Raw genomic sequence first — 19254 nt, 5'->3', positions numbered from 1 at the left:
TCTTTAATGTTGAGCTGCATGAGCTGTTTATATATTTTGGAGATTCATCTTTTTTTTTTTTTTTTTTTTTGCGGTATGTGGGCCTCTCACTGTTGTGGCCTCTCCCGTTGTGGAGCACAGGCTCTGGACGTGCAGGCTCAGCAGCCATGGCTCATGGGCCTAGCCGCTCCGCGGCATGTGGGATCTTCCCGGGCTGGGGCACGAACCCGTGTCCCCTGCATTGGCAGGCGGACTCTCAACCACTGCGCCACCAGGGAAGCCCTGGAGATTAATCCTTTGTCCGTTGATTCGTTTGCAAATATTTTCTCCCATTCTGAGGGTTGTCTTTTCGTCTTGTTTATGGTTTCCTTTGGTGTGAAAAAGCTTTTAAGTTTCATTAGGTCCCATTTGTTTATTTTTGTTTTTATTTCCATTACTCTAGGAGGTGGATCAAAAAGGATCTTGCTGTGATTTATGTCAAAGAGTGTTCTTCCTATGTTTTCCTCTAAGAGTTTCATAGTGTCCAGTCTTACATTTAGGTCTCGAATCCATTTTGAGTTTATTTTTGTGTATGGTGTTAGGGAGTGTTCTAATTTCATTCTTTTACATGTAGCTGTCCAGTTTTCCCAGCACCACTTATTGAAGAGACTGTCTTTTCTCCATTGTGTATCCTTGCCTCCTTTGTCATAGATTAGTTGACCACAGGTGCGCAGGTTTACCTCTGGGATTTCTATCTTGTTCCACTGATCTATGTTTCTGTTTTTGTGCCAATACCATATTGTCTTGATTACTGTAGCTTTGTAGTATAGTCTGAAATCAGGGAGTCTGATTCCTCCAGCTCCGTTCTTTTCCCTCAAGACTGCTTTGGTTATTCGGGGTCTTTTGTGTCTCCATATAAATTTTAAGATTTTTTGTTCTAGTTCTGTAAAAAATGCCATTGGTAATTTGATAGGGATTGCATTGAACCTGTAGATTGCTTTGGGTAGTATAGTCATTTTCACAATATTGATTCTTCCAATCCAAGAAAATGGTATATCTCTCCATCTGTTGGTATCATCTTTTTTTCATCAGTGTCTTATAGTTTTCTGCATACAGGTCTTTTGTCTCCCTAGGTAGGTTTATTCCTAGGTATTTTATTCTTTTTGTTGCAGTGGTAAATGGGAGTGTTTCCTTAATTTCTCTTTCAGATTTTTCATCATTAGTGTATAGGAATGCAAGAGATTTCTGTGCATTAATTTTGCATCCTGCAACTATACCAGATTCATTGATTAGCTCTAGTAGTTTTCTGGTGGCATCTTTAGGATTCTCTATGTATAGTATCATGTCATCTGCAAACAGTGACAGTTTTACTTCTTTTCCAACTTGTATCCCTTTTATTTCTTTTTCTTCTCCGATTGCCATGGCTAGGACTTCCAAAACTATGTTGAATAAGAGTGGTGAAAGTGGACATCCTTGTCCTGTTCCTGATCTTAGAGGAAATGCTTTCAGTTTTTCACCATTGAGAATGATGTTTGCTGTGAGTTTGTCATATATGGTCTTTATTATGTTGAGGTAGGTTCCCTCTATGTCCACTTTCTGGAGATAAAATAGACTTTAAAGAATGTTACAAGAGACAAGGAAGGACACTACATAATGATCAAGGGATCAATCCAAGAAGAAGATATAGCAATTATAAATATATATGCACCCAACATACGAGCACCTCAGTACATAAGGCAACTGCTAACAACTATAAAAGATGAAATTGACAGTAACACAATAATAGTGGGGGACTTTAACACCTCACTTACACCAATGGACAGATCATCCAAAATGAAAATAAGGAAACAGAAGCTTTAAATGACACAATAGACCAGATAGATTTAATTGATATTATAGGACATTCCATCCAAAAACAGCAGATTACACTTTCTTCTCAAGTGCACATGAACGTTCTCCAGGATAGATCACATCCTGGGTCACAAATCAAGCCTCAGTAAATTTAAGAAAACTGAAATCATATCAAGCATCTGACCACAACGCTATGAGATTAGAAATGAACTACAGGGAAAGAAAATGTAAAAAATACAAATACATGGAGGCTAAACAATACGTTACTAAATAACCAAGAGATCACTGAAGAAATAAAAAAATACGTAGAGACAAATGACAATGAAAACACGACGATCCAGGACTTCCCTGGTGGCACAGTGGTTAAGAATCCGCCTGCCAATGCAGGGCACACGGGTTCGAGCCCTGGTCCGGGAAGATCCCACATGCTGCAGAGCAACTAAGCCCGTGCGCCACAACTACTGAAGTCTGTGTGCCTAGAGCTTGTGCTCCGCAACAAGAGAAGCCCCCACATTGAGAAGCCCATGCACCAAAACAAAGAGTAGCCCCCGCTCGCCACAACTAGAGAAAGCCCACACACAGTAACGAACACCCAATGCAGCCAAAACTAAAACAAACAAACAAACAAACAAACACGACGATCCAAAACCTACGGGATGCATCAAAAGCAGTTCTAAGAGGGAAGTTTATAGCTATATAAGCCTACCTCAAGAAACAAGAAAAATCTCAAATAAACAATCTAACCTTACACCTAAAGGAACTAGAGAAAGAAGAACAAACAAAACCCAAAGTTAGCAGAAGGAAAGAACTCATAAAGATCAGAGGAGAAATAAATGGAATAGAAACAAAGAATACAATAGCAAAGATCAATAAAACTAAAAGCTGGTTCTTTGAGAAGATAAACAAAATTGATAAACCATTAGCCAGACTCATCAAGAAAAAGAGGGAGAGGACTCAAATCGAGAAAATTAGAAATGAAAAACGAGAAGTTACAACAGACAGCAGAGAAATACAAAGCATCCTAAGAGACTACTACCAGCAACTGTATGCCAATAAAATGGATAACCTGGAAGAAACGGACAAATTCTTAGAAAGGTATAACCTTCCAAGACTGAACCAGGAAGAAATAGAAAATATGAACAGAGCAATCACAAGTAACGAAATTGAAACTGTGATTAAAAATCTTCCAACAAATAAAAGTCCAGGACCAGATGGCTTCAAAGGTGAATTCTATCAAACATTTAGAGAACAGCTAACACCCATCCTTCTCAAACTCTTTCAAAAAATTGCAGAGGAAGGAACACTCCCAAACTCATTCTATGAGGTCACCATCACCCTGATACCAAAACCAGAGACAAAGATACTACAAAAAAAGAAAATTACAGACACCCACCACAGGTGCATGGGTTTACCTCTGGGATTTCTATCTTGTTCCACTGATCTATGTTTCTGTTTTTGTGCCAATACCATATTGTCTTGATTACTGTAGCTTTGTAGTATAGTCTGAAGTCTAAAAATTGCAGAGGAAGGAACACTGTGCAATTTAGATACAAAAATCATCAACAAAATACCAGCAAACAGAATCCAACAACACATTAAAAGGATCGTATACCATGATCAAGTGGGATTTATCCCAGGGATGCAAAAATTCTTCAATATACACAAATCAATCAATGTGATACACTATATTAACAAATTGAAGAATAAAAACCATATGATCATCTCAATAGATGCAGAAAAAGCTTTTGACAAAATTCAACACCCATTTATGATAAGAGACTCATTTTAGATCCAAACATACTAATAGATAAAAAATGAAAAGATGGGAAAAGATAGTCCATGCAAATGGTAACTAAAAGGGAGCAGGGATAGCTATAGTAATATCAGGCAAATCGTACTTTAAATTTAAAAAGATTATGAGACAAAGACAGATAATATATATTAATATAAGGTTATTATAATATAGCAATAAGATACAACAATTACAAACACTTATACACCAAAGACAGACTTTCAAAATATATGAAGCAAAAACAGACAGCGTTAAAGTGAAAAATAGACAGTTCTACAACAGTACTTGAAGACTTCAATAGCCTATTCTCAATAATATGTAGAACAACCAGAGAGAATATAAGTAAGGAGAGGACTCAACACAATAAACAAATCATATTTAATAGACATACACAGCTCACTCAACCCCAAAACAATAGAATATACATTCTTCTCAAGTGCACATTGGATATTTTCCAGGATAGACAATATGTTAGGCTACAAATTTAAGTCTCAATAAATTTTACAAGACAGATATCATATAAAGTACATTCTCCAACCACAATGAGATGAAGTTAGAAATCAACAACAAAAGGAAAACTGGAAAATTCACAAAATTGTGATATTTATTAAACAATACATTAAAAAATAACCAATGAATCAAAGAAGAATTCACAAGGGAAATTAGAAACTACTTAGAAATGAATGAAAACAAAAACACAACTTACGAAAACTTACAGGACTCAGCAAAAACAATGTTTAGGGGGTAATTTTTAGCTATAAATGCTTACATTAAAAAACAAGGAAGATCTCAAGTCAATAACCTAACTTTAAAACATAAGAAACAAGAAAAAGAAGAACAGAATAAACCCAAAGCTAGCAGAAGGAATAATAAAGATTACAGTAAAGATCAACAAAATAGAGAACAGAAAAACAATGAAGAATATCAATGAAATGAAAAATTGGTTCTTCAAAAACATAAACAAAATTGACAAATCTTTAGCTAGGTGGTCAAAAAAAGAGGACTCAATATTACCAAAATCAGAAATATAAGTGGGACTATTACTATCAATTCTACAGAAATAAAAAAAGATCATAAGAAAGTACAATGAATAATTATATACCAACAAGTTGGATAATCTAGATGAAATGGACAAATTCCTAGAAACACCTACAAAGACTCTATCATGAAGAAATAGATAATCTAAACAGACCTATAAATAGTAAGGAGATTGAATGGGAAATCAAAAATCTCCCAACTAAGAAAAGCCTTGAACCTGCTTGCTTTATTGATGAATTCTACCAAACACATAAAAAAGAACTAATACCAATCCTCCTCAAATGTTTCCAAAAAATTAAGGAGAGAATACTGCCTAATACTGTAAGACCTGCATTAACCTGATACGAAACCCAGACATTACAAGAAAAGAAAACTACAGACAAATATCTGTTATGAGCACTGATGCAAAAATCCTCAACACAATACTAACAATCCAAATTCAGCAGCATAGTAAAAGGATTAAACACAGTGACCAAGGGGAATTTATTCCTGGAATGCAATGAACATTGATCAATGTTATGTGCAATATCAACAGAATGAAAGAAAAAAATAACACATGAGCATCTCAATAGAAAAAAATAACACATGAGCATCTCAGTTGATGCAGAAAAAACATTTGACATAATTCAACACCCTATCATGATACCCTCTCAACAAATTAGGAACAGAAGGAAACTACCCTCTCAACAAATTAGGAACAGAAGGAAACTACCTTCACATAATAAAAGCCTTATATGAAAAACCTACAGCTAACATACTCAATGGTGAAAGATTGAAAGCTTTTCCTCTATGCTCAGAACAAGAAAAGGATGCCCCTCTCACCACTTCTATTCAACATAATACTGGAAGTTCAAGCCAGAGCAATTAGGCAAGAAAAAGAAATAAAAGACATCCAAGTTGGAAAGGAAGAAGTAAAATTATCTATTGGTAGATGATACGATCTTATACATAGAACACCCTAAAGATTTCACACAATAAAACTATTAGAACTGATAAATGAAATCAGAAAAGTAGAGGATGAAATTCAACACACAAAAGTCAGTTGCATTCCTATATGTGAACAATGAACAATCTGAAAAGAAAATTACAAAAACAATTTCATTTACAATAGTATCAAAAAGAATAAAATACTTAGGAATTAACCAAGGAGGTGAAAGACTTGTACAATTAAAATTACAAAACACTGATGAAAAGAATTGAAGAAAATGTAAATAAATAAAAACATATTACACGTTCATGGATTAGAAGACTTAATACTGTTAAAGTGTCAATATTACCCAATGCAATACAATCCCTAGCAAAATCCCAATGACATTTTTTGCTGAAACAGAAAAACCCATCCTAAAATTCATATGAAATCTCAAAGGACCCTGAACAGCCAAAACAATCTTGAAAATGAACAAAACTGGAGGACCCTCATTTCCTGATTTCAAATCTATTACAAAGCTACAGTAATAAAAACTGTGATTTCGCATATGACATATAGACCAATGGAATAGAATCAAAAGCCCAGAAATAAATCCTCACATATATGGTCAAATGATTTTGACAAGGGTGCCAAGATCATTCAGTGGGGGGAAAGGACAGTCCTTTTAACAAATGGTGCTGAGAAAACTGGATATCCACATGCAAAAGAATGAAGTTGGACCCACAGCTAGCACCATATATAAAAATTAACTCAAAATGGACCAAAGACCTAAATTAAGACCTAAAAAAATAAAACTCTTAGAAGGAAACATAGAACAAAAGCTTCACAACATAGAACCAAAGCTTCACAACATTGGATTTGGTAATAATTTCTTAAATATGACACCAAATAATTTCTTAAATATGACACCAAAGGTATAGGCAACAAAAGAAAAAATAGACAAACTGGACTTCATGAAAATTCTAATAGTCTGTGCATCCAAAGACACTCTCAACAGAGTAAAAAGGAAACCCACAGAATGGGAGAGAATATTTGCAAATCACATACCTTGATAAGGGATCAATATCCAGAATATATGGAAAAGTCCTAAAACTCAACAACTACATAAAAACAACCCTATTAAAAAATGGGTAAAGGAAATAACTAGACATTTCTCCAAAGAAGCTATATGACTAGACAACAAGCACATGAAAAGATTATCAGCATCACTGATCATTAGGGAAATGCAAATCAAAACTACAATGAGATACCACCTCACACTCATTAGGATGGCTACTGTTAAAAACCAGAAAACAAGTGTTTACAAGGATGTGGAGAAATTGGAACACTTGAGCACTGTTGGTGGGAATGTAATACGGTATAGCTGCTGTAGAAATCAGTATGGTTGGTCCTCAAAAAATTAAAAACAGAATTACCATATTATCAGCAATTCCACTTGTGCATGTATACTCAAAATAACTTAAAGCAGGGTCTCAAAGAGATATTTGTACACCCGCATGATCATAGCAGCATCATTCACAACAGCTAAAATGTGGAAACAAACCAAGTGGCCATCAACAGATGAATGGATAAGCAAAATGTGCTATGTACATACAATGGAATATTATTCAGCCTTACAAAGGAAGGAAATTCTGCAGTATGCTGCAACATGGATGAACCTTGAGGACATTATGCTAAGTGAAACAAACCAGTCATAAAAAGACATACTATATGATTTCACTTACATGAGGTACTTAGAGAAGGCAAATCACAGACACAGAAAGTAGAATAGTGATTGCCAAGAGTTGGGGGGAGAGGAGAATAGGGAGTTATTGTGTACTCTAATGAGTACAGAGATTCAGTTCTACAAGATGAGAAGAATTATGAGGATAAATGGTGGTGATGGTTGCACAACAATGTTAATGTATTTAATACCACTGTACACTTAAAAATAGTTAAGATAACATAAATTATAACACCAATAACACTAATACTGATAATACTAACCACAATAAAAAGTTTGAAAAATATTAAATAACTTTAGAATTTTTTCTTACAACATGAATATATTAAAATTAATTTTATGAATAAACAAGACTAAATGATGTTATAACCATAGATTTTCATAGAAGCTGACCAATCAATTATCAAGTAGGCCCTTGGACAGACCTATCATGCCAATTCTCTGCAGCAATTCAGTATTTGAGATATCAAATATAATATCTTCCTAGAATTTCTGCCATTTTCAAATTAAACTTTGAAGGATTTATCAGGGATAAACTCATCTGAAAAATATTTTTTATCTCCTGAGTCAGTAGTTCCATTTTTGAGACTCTATTATAAAATAATATTCTAAAATAAGAAAAAAATAGCTTACAATAAAGTTTACTGAAAATTAATTATAATCCTAAAAAACAGAAAAGTCAAATAGCAATAATTCTGTAAAACGAAGCTATTAAAAATTGTTTACGTGTGTTTGTGTATATGTGTACTATAAACATGTAAGTATGCAAAGATGCAGAGAAACTGGTCTAAAAGACATAAACTAATATTGTAACAATGATTCTAGGGTGGGATACTTTTTAAAACTTCATTTACATTCATTTTTTGGGTGTATGATTCTGAGGTTTTTTAATACATGCATAGATTCATAAAACTCCCATCACAATAAGGATACAGAATGATTCCTTCACTCTCAAGACCCCTCATGTTAATCCTTTACAGCAGCGGTCCCCAACCTTTTTGGCACCAGGGACTGGTTTCGTGGAAGACACTTTTTCCACGGATGGGGGTGGGGAGGATGGTTTCGGGATGATTCAAGCGCATTACATTTATTGTGCACTTTATTTCTATTATTATTACATTGTAATATATAATGCAATAATTATACAACTCACCATAATGCTGACAGGAGGTGCAGCTCAGGTGGTAATGCAAGCAATGGGGAGTGGCTGTAAATACAGATGAAGCTTTGCTCGCTCACCTGCCGCCCACCTCCTGCTGTGCAGCCTGGTTCCTAACAGGTACTGTTCCATGGCCCGGGGGTTGGGGACACTTGCTTTATAGTCAACTCTCCACCCTTCCCAACACCTGGCAATCAATAAAATGATCTTCATCCTATAGCTTTTGACTTTATTGAGAATGTCAAAGAAATAGAATTGTATACAACATTTTGCAATTGGCTTCTTTCCATTAGCATAAAGCCTTGTAGATTCACCCATGTTTTCTCCTGAATCAATAGATTATTCCTTGTTATTACTGAGTAGTATTCCATTGTATTGAGGTACCATACTTTACTCATTTACTCATTGAAAGACACTGGGTAGTTTCCAGTTTTTGGCAATTATGAATAAACCTACTATAAACATTTGTAGTAGGTTTTAGTGTAAAGATAAGTTTTCATTTGTCTAGAACAAATATCTAAGACTGCTGGGTCATATGTTAAGTGTATAAGAAGATGTTAAGTTGTTTCAGTAGTTTTACTACTTTGCATTATCCCCAGCAATATATGAGAAAACCAGTTGTTTCACATCCTGGGTAGCATTTGCTATTGTCAGATCTTCCTTCCTCCCTTCCTTTCTACCTCTCTCTCTCAGTATTCTAACAAGAATGCAGTAGTATTTCACTGTGCATTTAATTTGCATTTTCCTAATGATGAATCAAGTTCAACATATTTTCATATGCTTATTTGCCATTTGTATATCTTTTCTGATGAAGTATCTATTCAAGTCTTTGTCCATTAAAAAAATGGGATTACTTTCTTATTGATGAATTTTGAGAATTCTTTATATATGCTGGGTAAAAGTTCTTTGCTGGATATGTGATTTACAATATTTTCTCCCAGTTTATAGCTTGTCTTTTCATTCTCTTAATAATGTCTTTCATAGAGCATACATTTTTAATTTTGATGAATTCCAATTTATCAATTTTCCCCTTATATTGTTTTGGTTTTATATCTAAGAACTCTTGCCTAACCTAAGGTCATGAAGATTTTCTCCCATGTTTTCTTCTGAGTTTTAATATCTTTTTATTTTATATTTAAATATATGATTCACTTTGAATTAATTTTTATATAGGTATATACTGCAGCTCCATCTTTTTGCATATGGATGTCCAATTGTTCCAGCATTACTCATTCAAAAACTATTCTTTCTCCATTCTGAATTGGTTTTGTACCTTTGTTAAAAATCAGTTGACCATATTTGCCAGGTCTATTTCTAGACCCTATATTTTGTTCCTTTCATCTATGTGTCTATTATTTTGTTAATACCTCACTGTCTTGATTACTATAGGTTTATAGTAAGTCTTAAGATACGGTAGCATAAATCCACTAACTTTGTTCTCTTTCAAACTTGTTTTGCCTATTCTAGTTTCTTTGCCTTTCTATTACAAAATTCAAAATCAGCTATCTATGCGCACAAAAAAATTTTTACTGGGATTTTGATTGGAAATGTATTAAATCGAGAGATCTGTTTAAGGTGAACTGACATCCTAAATATATTGAGACTTACAATCCACAGAAATGGTATTTCTTTCCATTTATTTAGGTCTTTCTTTAACATTTTGTAGTTTTCAGCATACAAATATTCCACATATTTTGTTTTATTTACATCTATTTCTTATCTCTTTGGAGCTTTGTAAATAGCAGTATTTTTAAAATTTTAGCTTCTAATTGTTCATTGCTAGTACAGTTGACCCTTGAACAACATGGGTTTGAACAGTGCAGGTGCATTTATAGGCCGATTGTTTTCAATAAATACATACAGTACTAAACGATACGTGGTTGGTTAAATCCACTGATGTGGAACTGCAGATATAGAGGGCCCACTATGGGACTTGAGCATCTGCAGATCTTCTACAGTGGGTCCTGGAACCAATCATCCATGGATACCAAGGGACAACTGTATACATGGTTTTAATTCTTTGAAATTTGATAAGGCTGATTTTATGACCTAGGGTATGGTATATCTTGGTGAATATTTCAGGTGTACTGAAGAAGAATGTATATTCTGTTGTTGGTCCAGTGGTTAAGACTCTGCAATTCCACTGCAGTGGGCAGAGGTTCCATCCCTGGTTGGGGAACTAGGATCCTACATGCCAAGTAGCATGGCCAAAATTTTTTAAAAAAGAGAAAAAAAAAAGTTCGTTGACAGTGCTGTTCAGGTGAGTTCTATATCCTTGCTGAATTTTTAATCTACTTATTCTATCAATTACAGGAAAGAGTAGTGTTGACATCTCCAACTATAATTTTGTATTAATTTCTTTCTCCTTTCAGACCTCTTCACTTTTGCTTCACGTATTTTGAAATTAGTTTGTTAGGTACATATCACATTTAGGACTGTTATGTTTTCTTGGTGAATTGAGCCTTTTATCACTACACAATTTTCTATTTTATCCCTGGTAATTTTCTTTGTTCTAAAGTCTACTTTGATACTTATATTGCCACTCCAGCTTTCTTTTGATTATTGTTTGCCTGGTACATCTTTTTCCATGCTTTTATACTTGACCTATCTACATCTTTATATTTAACATGGACTTCTTAAAGACAGTATATCTGCATCTTGTTTTTTTAAATTCAATCTCACAATTTCAATTTTTATTTGGTGTGTTTAGAACAGTTACATCTAAATTAATATCTGAGATGCCTGAATTTAAGCACATACCCCTTTATTAGTTTTCTCTTTGTCTCCTCTATTTTTCATTTGTTTCCCCTTTCCAGCCTTCTTTTAACTATATGAATATTTTCAGAATTCTATAATATTTTATTTGTTAGCATATTACTGTATCTGTATAGTTTTTTTAGTGGTTGTTCTAGGGATTATAATATACATACAGTAGTCCCCTCTTATCTGTAGTTTCGCTTTCCACAGTTTCAGTTACCCACACTCAACTGTAATATGAAAATATTAAATTCCACAAATAAACAATTCATAAGTTTTAAATATCATGCCATTCTGAGTAGCATGATTAAACCCTGAGGAAAACTCTTTCCTGCCCAGGATGTGAATCATCCCTTTGCCCAGCATATCCACACTGTATATGCTACCTGCCATTAGTCACTTAGCAGCCATCTCAGTTATCAGATTGACTGTCATGGTACAGCAGTGCTTGTGTACAAGTAACTCTTAATTTACTAAATAATGGCCCCAGAGTACAAGAGTAGTGAGGCTGGCCATTTGGATATTCTCTTACTGTGCCTAACTTATAAATTAAACTTCATCATAGGTATGTATGTATGTATAGAAAAAAACATAGTATTTATTGGGTTTGGTACTATCCACAGTTTCAGGAATCCAGTTGGGATCTTAGAACATATAATCTGTGGATAAAGGGGACCAACTGTTTTTAAATTTTCATAGTTTACTCAGAATTAGATTTTTCCACCTGAAGTGAAATGTACAAACTTTACAAGATTATACCATTCTTATTTTATATTGTAATCATCCAAGGTATTACATCAACACACAATGAAAACCTCACTAGACAATTCTATTCTTTCTTTCAACGGTCATAAATATTACAAAAATCTTAAAAGAATAAATATAGTCCATAGTATGTAACCAAATATTTACTGTTTTTGTTGCTCTTCATCCCTGAGGCTTAAATTTTCCCTCTTATTTCTCTTTTGCCTGAAGAACTTTATCATTTATTTTAGAACAAGTCTGCTCATAACAAGTTCTCTAAATTGCCCTTAATCTAAGAATGTCCTTATATATCCTAAAGAATATTATTGCTGGACATAAAATTCTATGTTGACAATTTTTCTCTTTCAGCACTTAAAAAAAAAAACAGTTCTTCGGTCTTCTAACCTTCACAGTTTTTGATTTTCTGATGAGAAATCTGCAGTAAATTTTAATCTTTGTTCCTCTATATACAATGTGTTATTTATCTCTGGCTGCTTTCAAGATTTTATCCTCTTTAAGCTTGTTGAATTTGTAAATTTATTTCCTTCACAAATCTGCAAAGTTATCAGTCATAATTCCTTCAAATATTTTTTGTACCAGTCTCATTCTCCTCTTCTCTGGTACTCTGATGACATAAATGCTAGACCTTCTGATATTGTTCAACAGTTCTCTGAGGCTCTGTTCACTTTTTTCCAAATCTTTTTTTCTCTCTATTACTCAGACTGAATAATTTCTATTGCTCTACATTTGAAGTTTATATTTGTGTGTTAGCTACATTCTGCTATTAAACCCATCCAAACTATCTATTTTTTATCTGGTCTTGTGCTTCTGGTCTCACAGTTTCTCCTTCACTTTTGTTTTTTGTTTTTTTTTACTCTTCACTTTTAACTCAAGATCAAGAGAGCATCTCCTCTTAACCAATCTTCAAGCAAATAATATCTCTAGTGGAAAAGAGTCTACAGAATCACTCTTAGCTTGATAATGTCAAAAAGTAATGATCAAAACTGAAATGGCAAGAGTACTAAAGGAGAGAGCATTGTAAAATGATCCAGAAGTAATGTGATTCTAATTATAGTATTTGCCACTAACTTTTCTATGTCTTTGTTTCCTCATCTATTAAAATAAAGAAAGCTGAGCTAGTAATGTTTAAGGTTCTTTTCAGCATTCATATTCTAAATATATATTACATTTACTTATAAAAACATAATTAATATCTTACTCTTTCAATCTGCTTTTCCATTTCTTTATGCTGGTCAAGATGAATTTTCTTTGCCTTTTCAAAAGCTAAACAAATTTTCTCATGCTCTGTATTGATATTGGTTTCTAGACTTCTAACCTTTTCATTCTTTTCCTAGAAATACAAAAACACTTTAAAAGAACATAATTAAGAAAGAGTTTTACATAAAAGTACATTAGTAAAGCATAAAATTTATCATATTCTAGGCTTCAAAGAATCATAGTAGTTAATATGTCAACTTCAAAAATATTTAAATATTTATAAAAAAGAGAAAGTGTTTTTTAAAAAATTGTATCAAAATGATAAGATTGTTTAAAAATGCTACAAAGCATATCAAAGAACTACTACCATTTCCTTCAATTCTACTAAAATAAAAATGAGGAACTTTAGATAACAACTTGCCATATTAACTTAAAAATATATAACTTAAAAATATAGAAATAAAAATTGAATAATCTGAAGTTTGGTAGAATTTATATTTTCCTATATGGTACATTTTAGAATAATGATACTAAAACAAACATGCGGTTACAAATTAAGTTCCTTAAAGCCACAGTAAATCTGTATCAAAAAAAAGGTAATTTTTACCATAAGTTCCTGTTCTAGTTCCGCATTTTTTGCAGCAATAGAGGAATAAGCAACAATTTTTTCTTCTAGCTGTTTCTCTAGAGTTAAAAGTTGAGAACATTTCTTTGTCATCTAAAAACACATTGAAATAAATAAAAAATTATTTTTTAAAAATAAGTGACAATTCAGAAGAAAAACAGTGAAGGGAAGACCAGAAATATGACATAGCTTATTCCATCTGTGTAATACGTAAGTATTTATTTCAGATCCCTATGTTCAAATAGGATTGCCCCCGAACCCATTTCATAAAAGTAGCTATTAAAGACTGAAATTAGTACAATAAAATGTTAACAGTAGTAATTTCTTGTGGTAGAACTATCAATGTTTTATTTTCTTCTTTGTCCCTTTTTGTATTTTCAACGAGACTGTGCTAATATTTTAATTTTAAAAAAGTTGTTCGTCTCAGTACTTGGCAATTTTCTAAGTAAGCTGATGGCTATAGTTATAGACTGACTAAATCTCCTTTCCATTACTTATTTAAGTTCCTATCCCACAGGTCTTTTCCCTAGTCTTGGCTACAGACTTTAAGATGAAAAATCAGACATTTAAAAAGTACCCTCAGATAGCTGCAGCCTCTGGTTTGAAGGGTGAGTAGAGCATATACACACGTGGACGTGGTCCACAATTACCTAATTCTGTTCTGTCCTCAGTGGAAATGACGATCAGATATTCATAAAACATACTTTATCCCCTTTTCAGAATGTAATCCATAAGATATCTGCATCAGATTCACATGTAATTGTTTAAAAATGCAGATTCCTTTGCATTACTCCATACGTACTAAATCAGAATCACTGGAATAGGACCCAAAACGTGCATGTTTAACAGGCTTTCCAGGTGGTTCTACTGTTTGCTAAAGTTTGAAATCCTCTACTACTACCCCTTTTTTCCAATTACATAATCCAAATTTTTTACTTGTAAATATGTATTTGCCATATTAACTTATACTTGGAAGAAATAATAGAATACAGTACAGTTTGTTTCACCAAATTTAGCCACTACAGTATTTTCCTACTTTTAACATATATTAAAACCCAGAAGTTTCCAAATATAATTTTAAAAGAAGTTATAACTCATGAGGTACCATTAATTTTTTTTTAGTGTATAAATCTGGACTTTAACATACAAGTTTTACAAAAACCCTACAACACTTTTTTCTTCTCTCAAAATCCAGTACATATAAATAGCTAATTCAAGCTTACTTCACTTTCAAGTTTGCTAGAGTTTGAAGCTTTCTCTAGCAGCTCCTCTTGAATCAGCTGAAACTGACTAGTTCTGTGGGCCATGTTAACCTTCAAATCAGAGTTCTCAGCTTCTATCTGCATCAACTTATCACGTAATTCTTCTATTCCAGAAGCAAGTCTTTGCCTTTCTCTTTCATATTGCTTGTTCACAGTATGTTGATTTTGATCTTTTATACTTTCTGTTAATAAACATAAAAGGAAAATTGTTCTGTATAAAACTTAAAGAATAAAAACCCATTTCAATGTTGAAAGATTTAATCATAAGTTTAGTTTCTGATCTAAAGAATACTAAAGCGGATGGAGAATAAAACATACATTAAGGAAAATATAATGAAGGAACATGGTAAGCAAGGTACTTCCTATTATTAAATACATAACAAAGTAGGAATAAGGTCTTCTGACTCACTCACTTTTCTTTTTTTCCACAAAGAGCCCGTCTCCATCTTTAAAAATCCCATTGTTTGGATATAAATAATTGTTTGAAAAAGAAAACCCAAAACACACAAACATTGTCCTGTCTCCTTAAACCAAAGTTTATCATAAATTTATTTGGATAACTTGAGATCATTAATAATATTTGCTACTGTTTATAGATGTAGGTTCAAAAGCCAAAAACAGAAAATCCTTCTTATTCCAAACGAGCTGATGAGAACTCAGTAACGCTTTTTAAAAACACTGAAGGTTATCAGAGGTAGTTGTTTGAATATACCTGTTCTCCATTATAAATGTACACACCTATGCCCACTCAAAGGTAAACAAGCTTTCAGGAGTGCTTTAAAGTAGATGCATAGGGACTTCCCTGGTGGTGCAGTGGATAAGAATCCAACTGCTAATGCAGGGAACAGAGGTTCAATCCCTGGTCCAGGAAGATCCCATATGCCGTGGAGCAACTAAGCCCATGCGCCACAACTACTGAGCCTATGCTCTAGAGCCCATGAGCCACAACTACTGAGCCCACATGCTGCAACTACTGAAGCCCATGCTCTGCAACAAGAGAAGCCACTGCAATGAGAAGCCCACGCACCGCAACGAAGACTAGACCCCGCTCAACACAACTAGAGAAAGCTCGCGCACAGCAACGAAGATCCAACAGTCATAAATAAATTAATTTAAAAAAATAAATAAAGTAGATGCATAATGTAGATGACTGCCTGAGAATACACAGATGTGGAAACAAGTACAGATGTACTATGCCTTCAAGGACTGAATAAGTAGCCATTTCCCATCAATTCTCCATATCCCTAATAATTCAATTTCTAAGTAATCTATCATTGTCTCTGTTTTTCTGTGACGTTAGAGAATATATGATATATACTATCACCACCTGTAATAACTAGAATTCCCTCTGCTGATCCCATCATTCTCTTCTGTATTCCCTCTAATTACTTAGATATCTAATTTTCTCTGCTGTCATTTCTGCTACTGGCAGCCCATTGTACTTGAAGATAGAGCATGATAAGTTAAAGATGCATATGTTAACCACTAGGGCAACCACTAAAAAAAAAGAGATATAATTAATTACTCAATTGAGGACATTAAAAAAATGGAATACTATAATTCATTCAAAAGAAGGCAAGAAAGATGAACAAAGGGCAATAGAATAGAAAGCAAACAAATACCAAGATGGTAGATTTAAACCCCAAAAGATCGATAATTACATTAAATGTAAGTAACCTAAACATTCCAGTAAAAGAGTAAAAATCACTGGTTATTAAAGCAAGAACCAATTATATGCTTTCTATTAGAAATTCACTTATATATAAAGATACAGGTTTAAAAGGACGGAAAAAGTTTTACCAGGCAAACACTAATCAACAAAAAGCTGCAGTGATTAACTATCAGATTATGACAGTTGAAAGGAAAAAATAGCATTGTCTAGTGAGGTTTTCAGTGTATGCTGGTATAATACACTGGACAATTACAATATAAAATATGGATGGTAAAGAGACCTATAACCTTGTAAAGTTTCTACATTTCACTTCAAGTGGAAAAAATCTTAATTCTGAGTAAACTATAAACTATCAGAAAGAAATTTACTCCATCAGTCTGGAAGGACGTTGTTGTTGAGCTATCAAGAAAAACTACCCTGCCTTCCAGTTCTTTGACAAAACCTCAGATGTGTGGCCTTCTGGCCAAGCGCCTGCGATTTCATATTGTTGGAGCACTCACTGTCTCCCTAGGAGTTGCAACTTCCTGTAAGTTTGCTGTGGCTGAACCAAGAAAGAAGGCATATGCAGATTTCTATAGAAATTATGATTCCATAAAATATTTTGAAGAGATGTGAGGAAGGTTGGTATCTTTCAGAGTGCAAAGTGACTTGGGGATATAAAGAATTTCTTTGGGTTGAGTTCCATGGAAGTTTGTCACTTACCTGTGTTCCTGAACTATGAAACTATGAACTATGAATATCTGGGCTAAGGAACAGTTTCTCTTGATAAATAAACAATTAACCAATTAAAAAAAAAAGAGAAATTTAGAGAACAACCCCATTTACAATTGAGTCAAAAAGAATAAAATACTTAGGAATAAATATAACCAAGTAGGTAAAAGATCTGTATACTGAACACTACAAGATGTTGATGAAAGAAACTGAAGACACAAATAAATGGAAAGACATCTCATCCTCCTGGATTAGAAGAATTAACATTGTAAAACTGTCCATACTAACCCAAAGTGACCTACTGATTCAATTCAACCCCTATCAAAATTCCAATGGCATTTTTCACAGAAATTAACAAACAATCCTAAATATTCATATGGAACCACAAACGAGAAAGAAGAACAAAACTGGAGGCATTACACTTCCTGGTTTCAAACTATATTACAAAGTTATAGTAATCAGAAAAAGTATGGTACTGGCATAAAAACAGACACATAGATCAATGGAACAAAACAGAAAGACTATAAATAAATATATGGGACTTCCGGGAAGATGGCGGAAGAGTAAGACGCGGAGATCACCTTCCTCCCCACAGATACACCAGAAATACATCTATGCGTGGAACAACTCCTACGGAGCACCTACTGAACGCTGGCAGAAGACCTCAGACCTCCCAAAAGGCAAGGAACCCCCCACGTACCTGGTTAGGGCAAAAGAAAAAACTAAACAGAGACAAAAGGATAGGGACGGGTCCTGCACCAGCGGGAGAGAGCTGTGAAGGAGGAAAAGTGTCCACACACTAGGAAGCCCCTTTGCGTGTGGAGACTTCGGGAGGCGGAGTGGGGGAGCTTGGGAGCCGCGGAGGAGAGCACAGCAACAGGGGTGCGGAGGGCAAAGCGGACAGATTCCAGCGCAGAGGATCGGGCCGACCGGCACTCACCAGCCGAGAGGCTTGTCTGCTCGCCCGCCGGGGTGGGCGGGACTGGGAGCTGAGGCTCGGAGCTCCGGGAGAGGACTGAGGTTGGCGGCGTGAACACAGCCTGCAGGGCGTTAGTGCACCGCGGCTAGCCGGGAGAGAGTCAGGGGAAAAGTCTGGACCTGCCGAAGAGGCAAGAGACTTTTACGTCCCTCTTTGTTTCCTGGGGCACGAGGAGAGGGGATTAAGAGTGCTGCTTGAGAGAGCTCCAGGGACGGGCGCGAGCCGCGGCTAAAAGTGCGGAGCCCAGAGACAGACAAGAGACGCTAAGGCCGCTGCTGCCGCCACCAGGAGGCCTGTGTGCGAACACAGGTCACTAGCCACACGCCCTTCCGGGGAGCCTGTGCAGCCCGCCACTGCCAGGGTCCCGGGATCCAGGGACAACTTCCCCGGGAAAACGCACGGCACGCCTCAGGCTGCAACGTCATGCCGGCCTCTGCCGCCGCAGGCCCGCCCCACACTCCATGACCCTCCCTACCCCCGGCCTGAGTGAGCCAGAGCCTCCGAATCAGTGGCTCCTTTAACCCCATCCTGTCTGAGCAAAGAACAGACGCCCTCCGGCGACCTACACGCACAGGCGGGGCCAAATCCAAAGCTGAGCCCCTGGGAACTGTGAGAACAAAGAAGAGAAAGGGAAATCTCTCCCAGCAACCTCAGAAGCAGCAGATTAAAGCTCCACAATCAACTTGATATACCCTGCATCTGTGGAATACCTGAATAGACAACGAATCATCCCAAATTAAGGAGCCCTGTGGATGAAAGGCTCTTGGTGCTGCAGCCAGGAGTCAGTGCTGTGCCTCTGAGGTGGGAGAGCCAACTTCAGGACACTGGTCCACAAGA

At 35.2% G+C, this 19254-nt stretch overlaps 1 protein-coding gene across 12 annotated transcripts in view; it reads right to left on the bottom strand.

Annotated features, from left to right (window-relative positions):
• Nucleotides 1-19254, bottom strand: part of CCDC18 (coiled-coil domain containing 18) — a 125511-nt gene that overhangs the window by 67215 nt on the left and 39042 nt on the right. For all 12 annotated transcript variants that reach the window (XR_003434361.1, XR_003434362.1, XM_027114355.1 and 9 more), the window contains 3 exons: nt 15017-15237; nt 13776-13886; nt 13170-13301 (listed from right to left, as the gene is read on the bottom strand). Coding sequence is in view for 10 of the 12 variants with exons in the window: in XM_027114355.1 (XP_026970156.1) it covers nt 13170-13301; nt 13776-13886; nt 15017-15237 (464 nt within the window). In the remaining 2 variants the exon portion in view is untranslated. The remainder of the gene's footprint in view (nt 1-13169; nt 13302-13775; nt 13887-15016; nt 15238-19254) is intronic.

This window comes from Aethalodelphis obliquidens, unplaced genomic scaffold (genome assembly GCF_003676395.1).
Source record: "Aethalodelphis obliquidens isolate GAN/ISIS:26980383/991018 unplaced genomic scaffold, ASM367639v1 scaffold13, whole genome shotgun sequence".
Taxonomy (NCBI): domain Eukaryota; kingdom Metazoa; phylum Chordata; class Mammalia; order Artiodactyla; family Delphinidae; genus Aethalodelphis; species Aethalodelphis obliquidens.
This window is presented reverse-complemented; position numbering and strand designations above follow the sequence as displayed.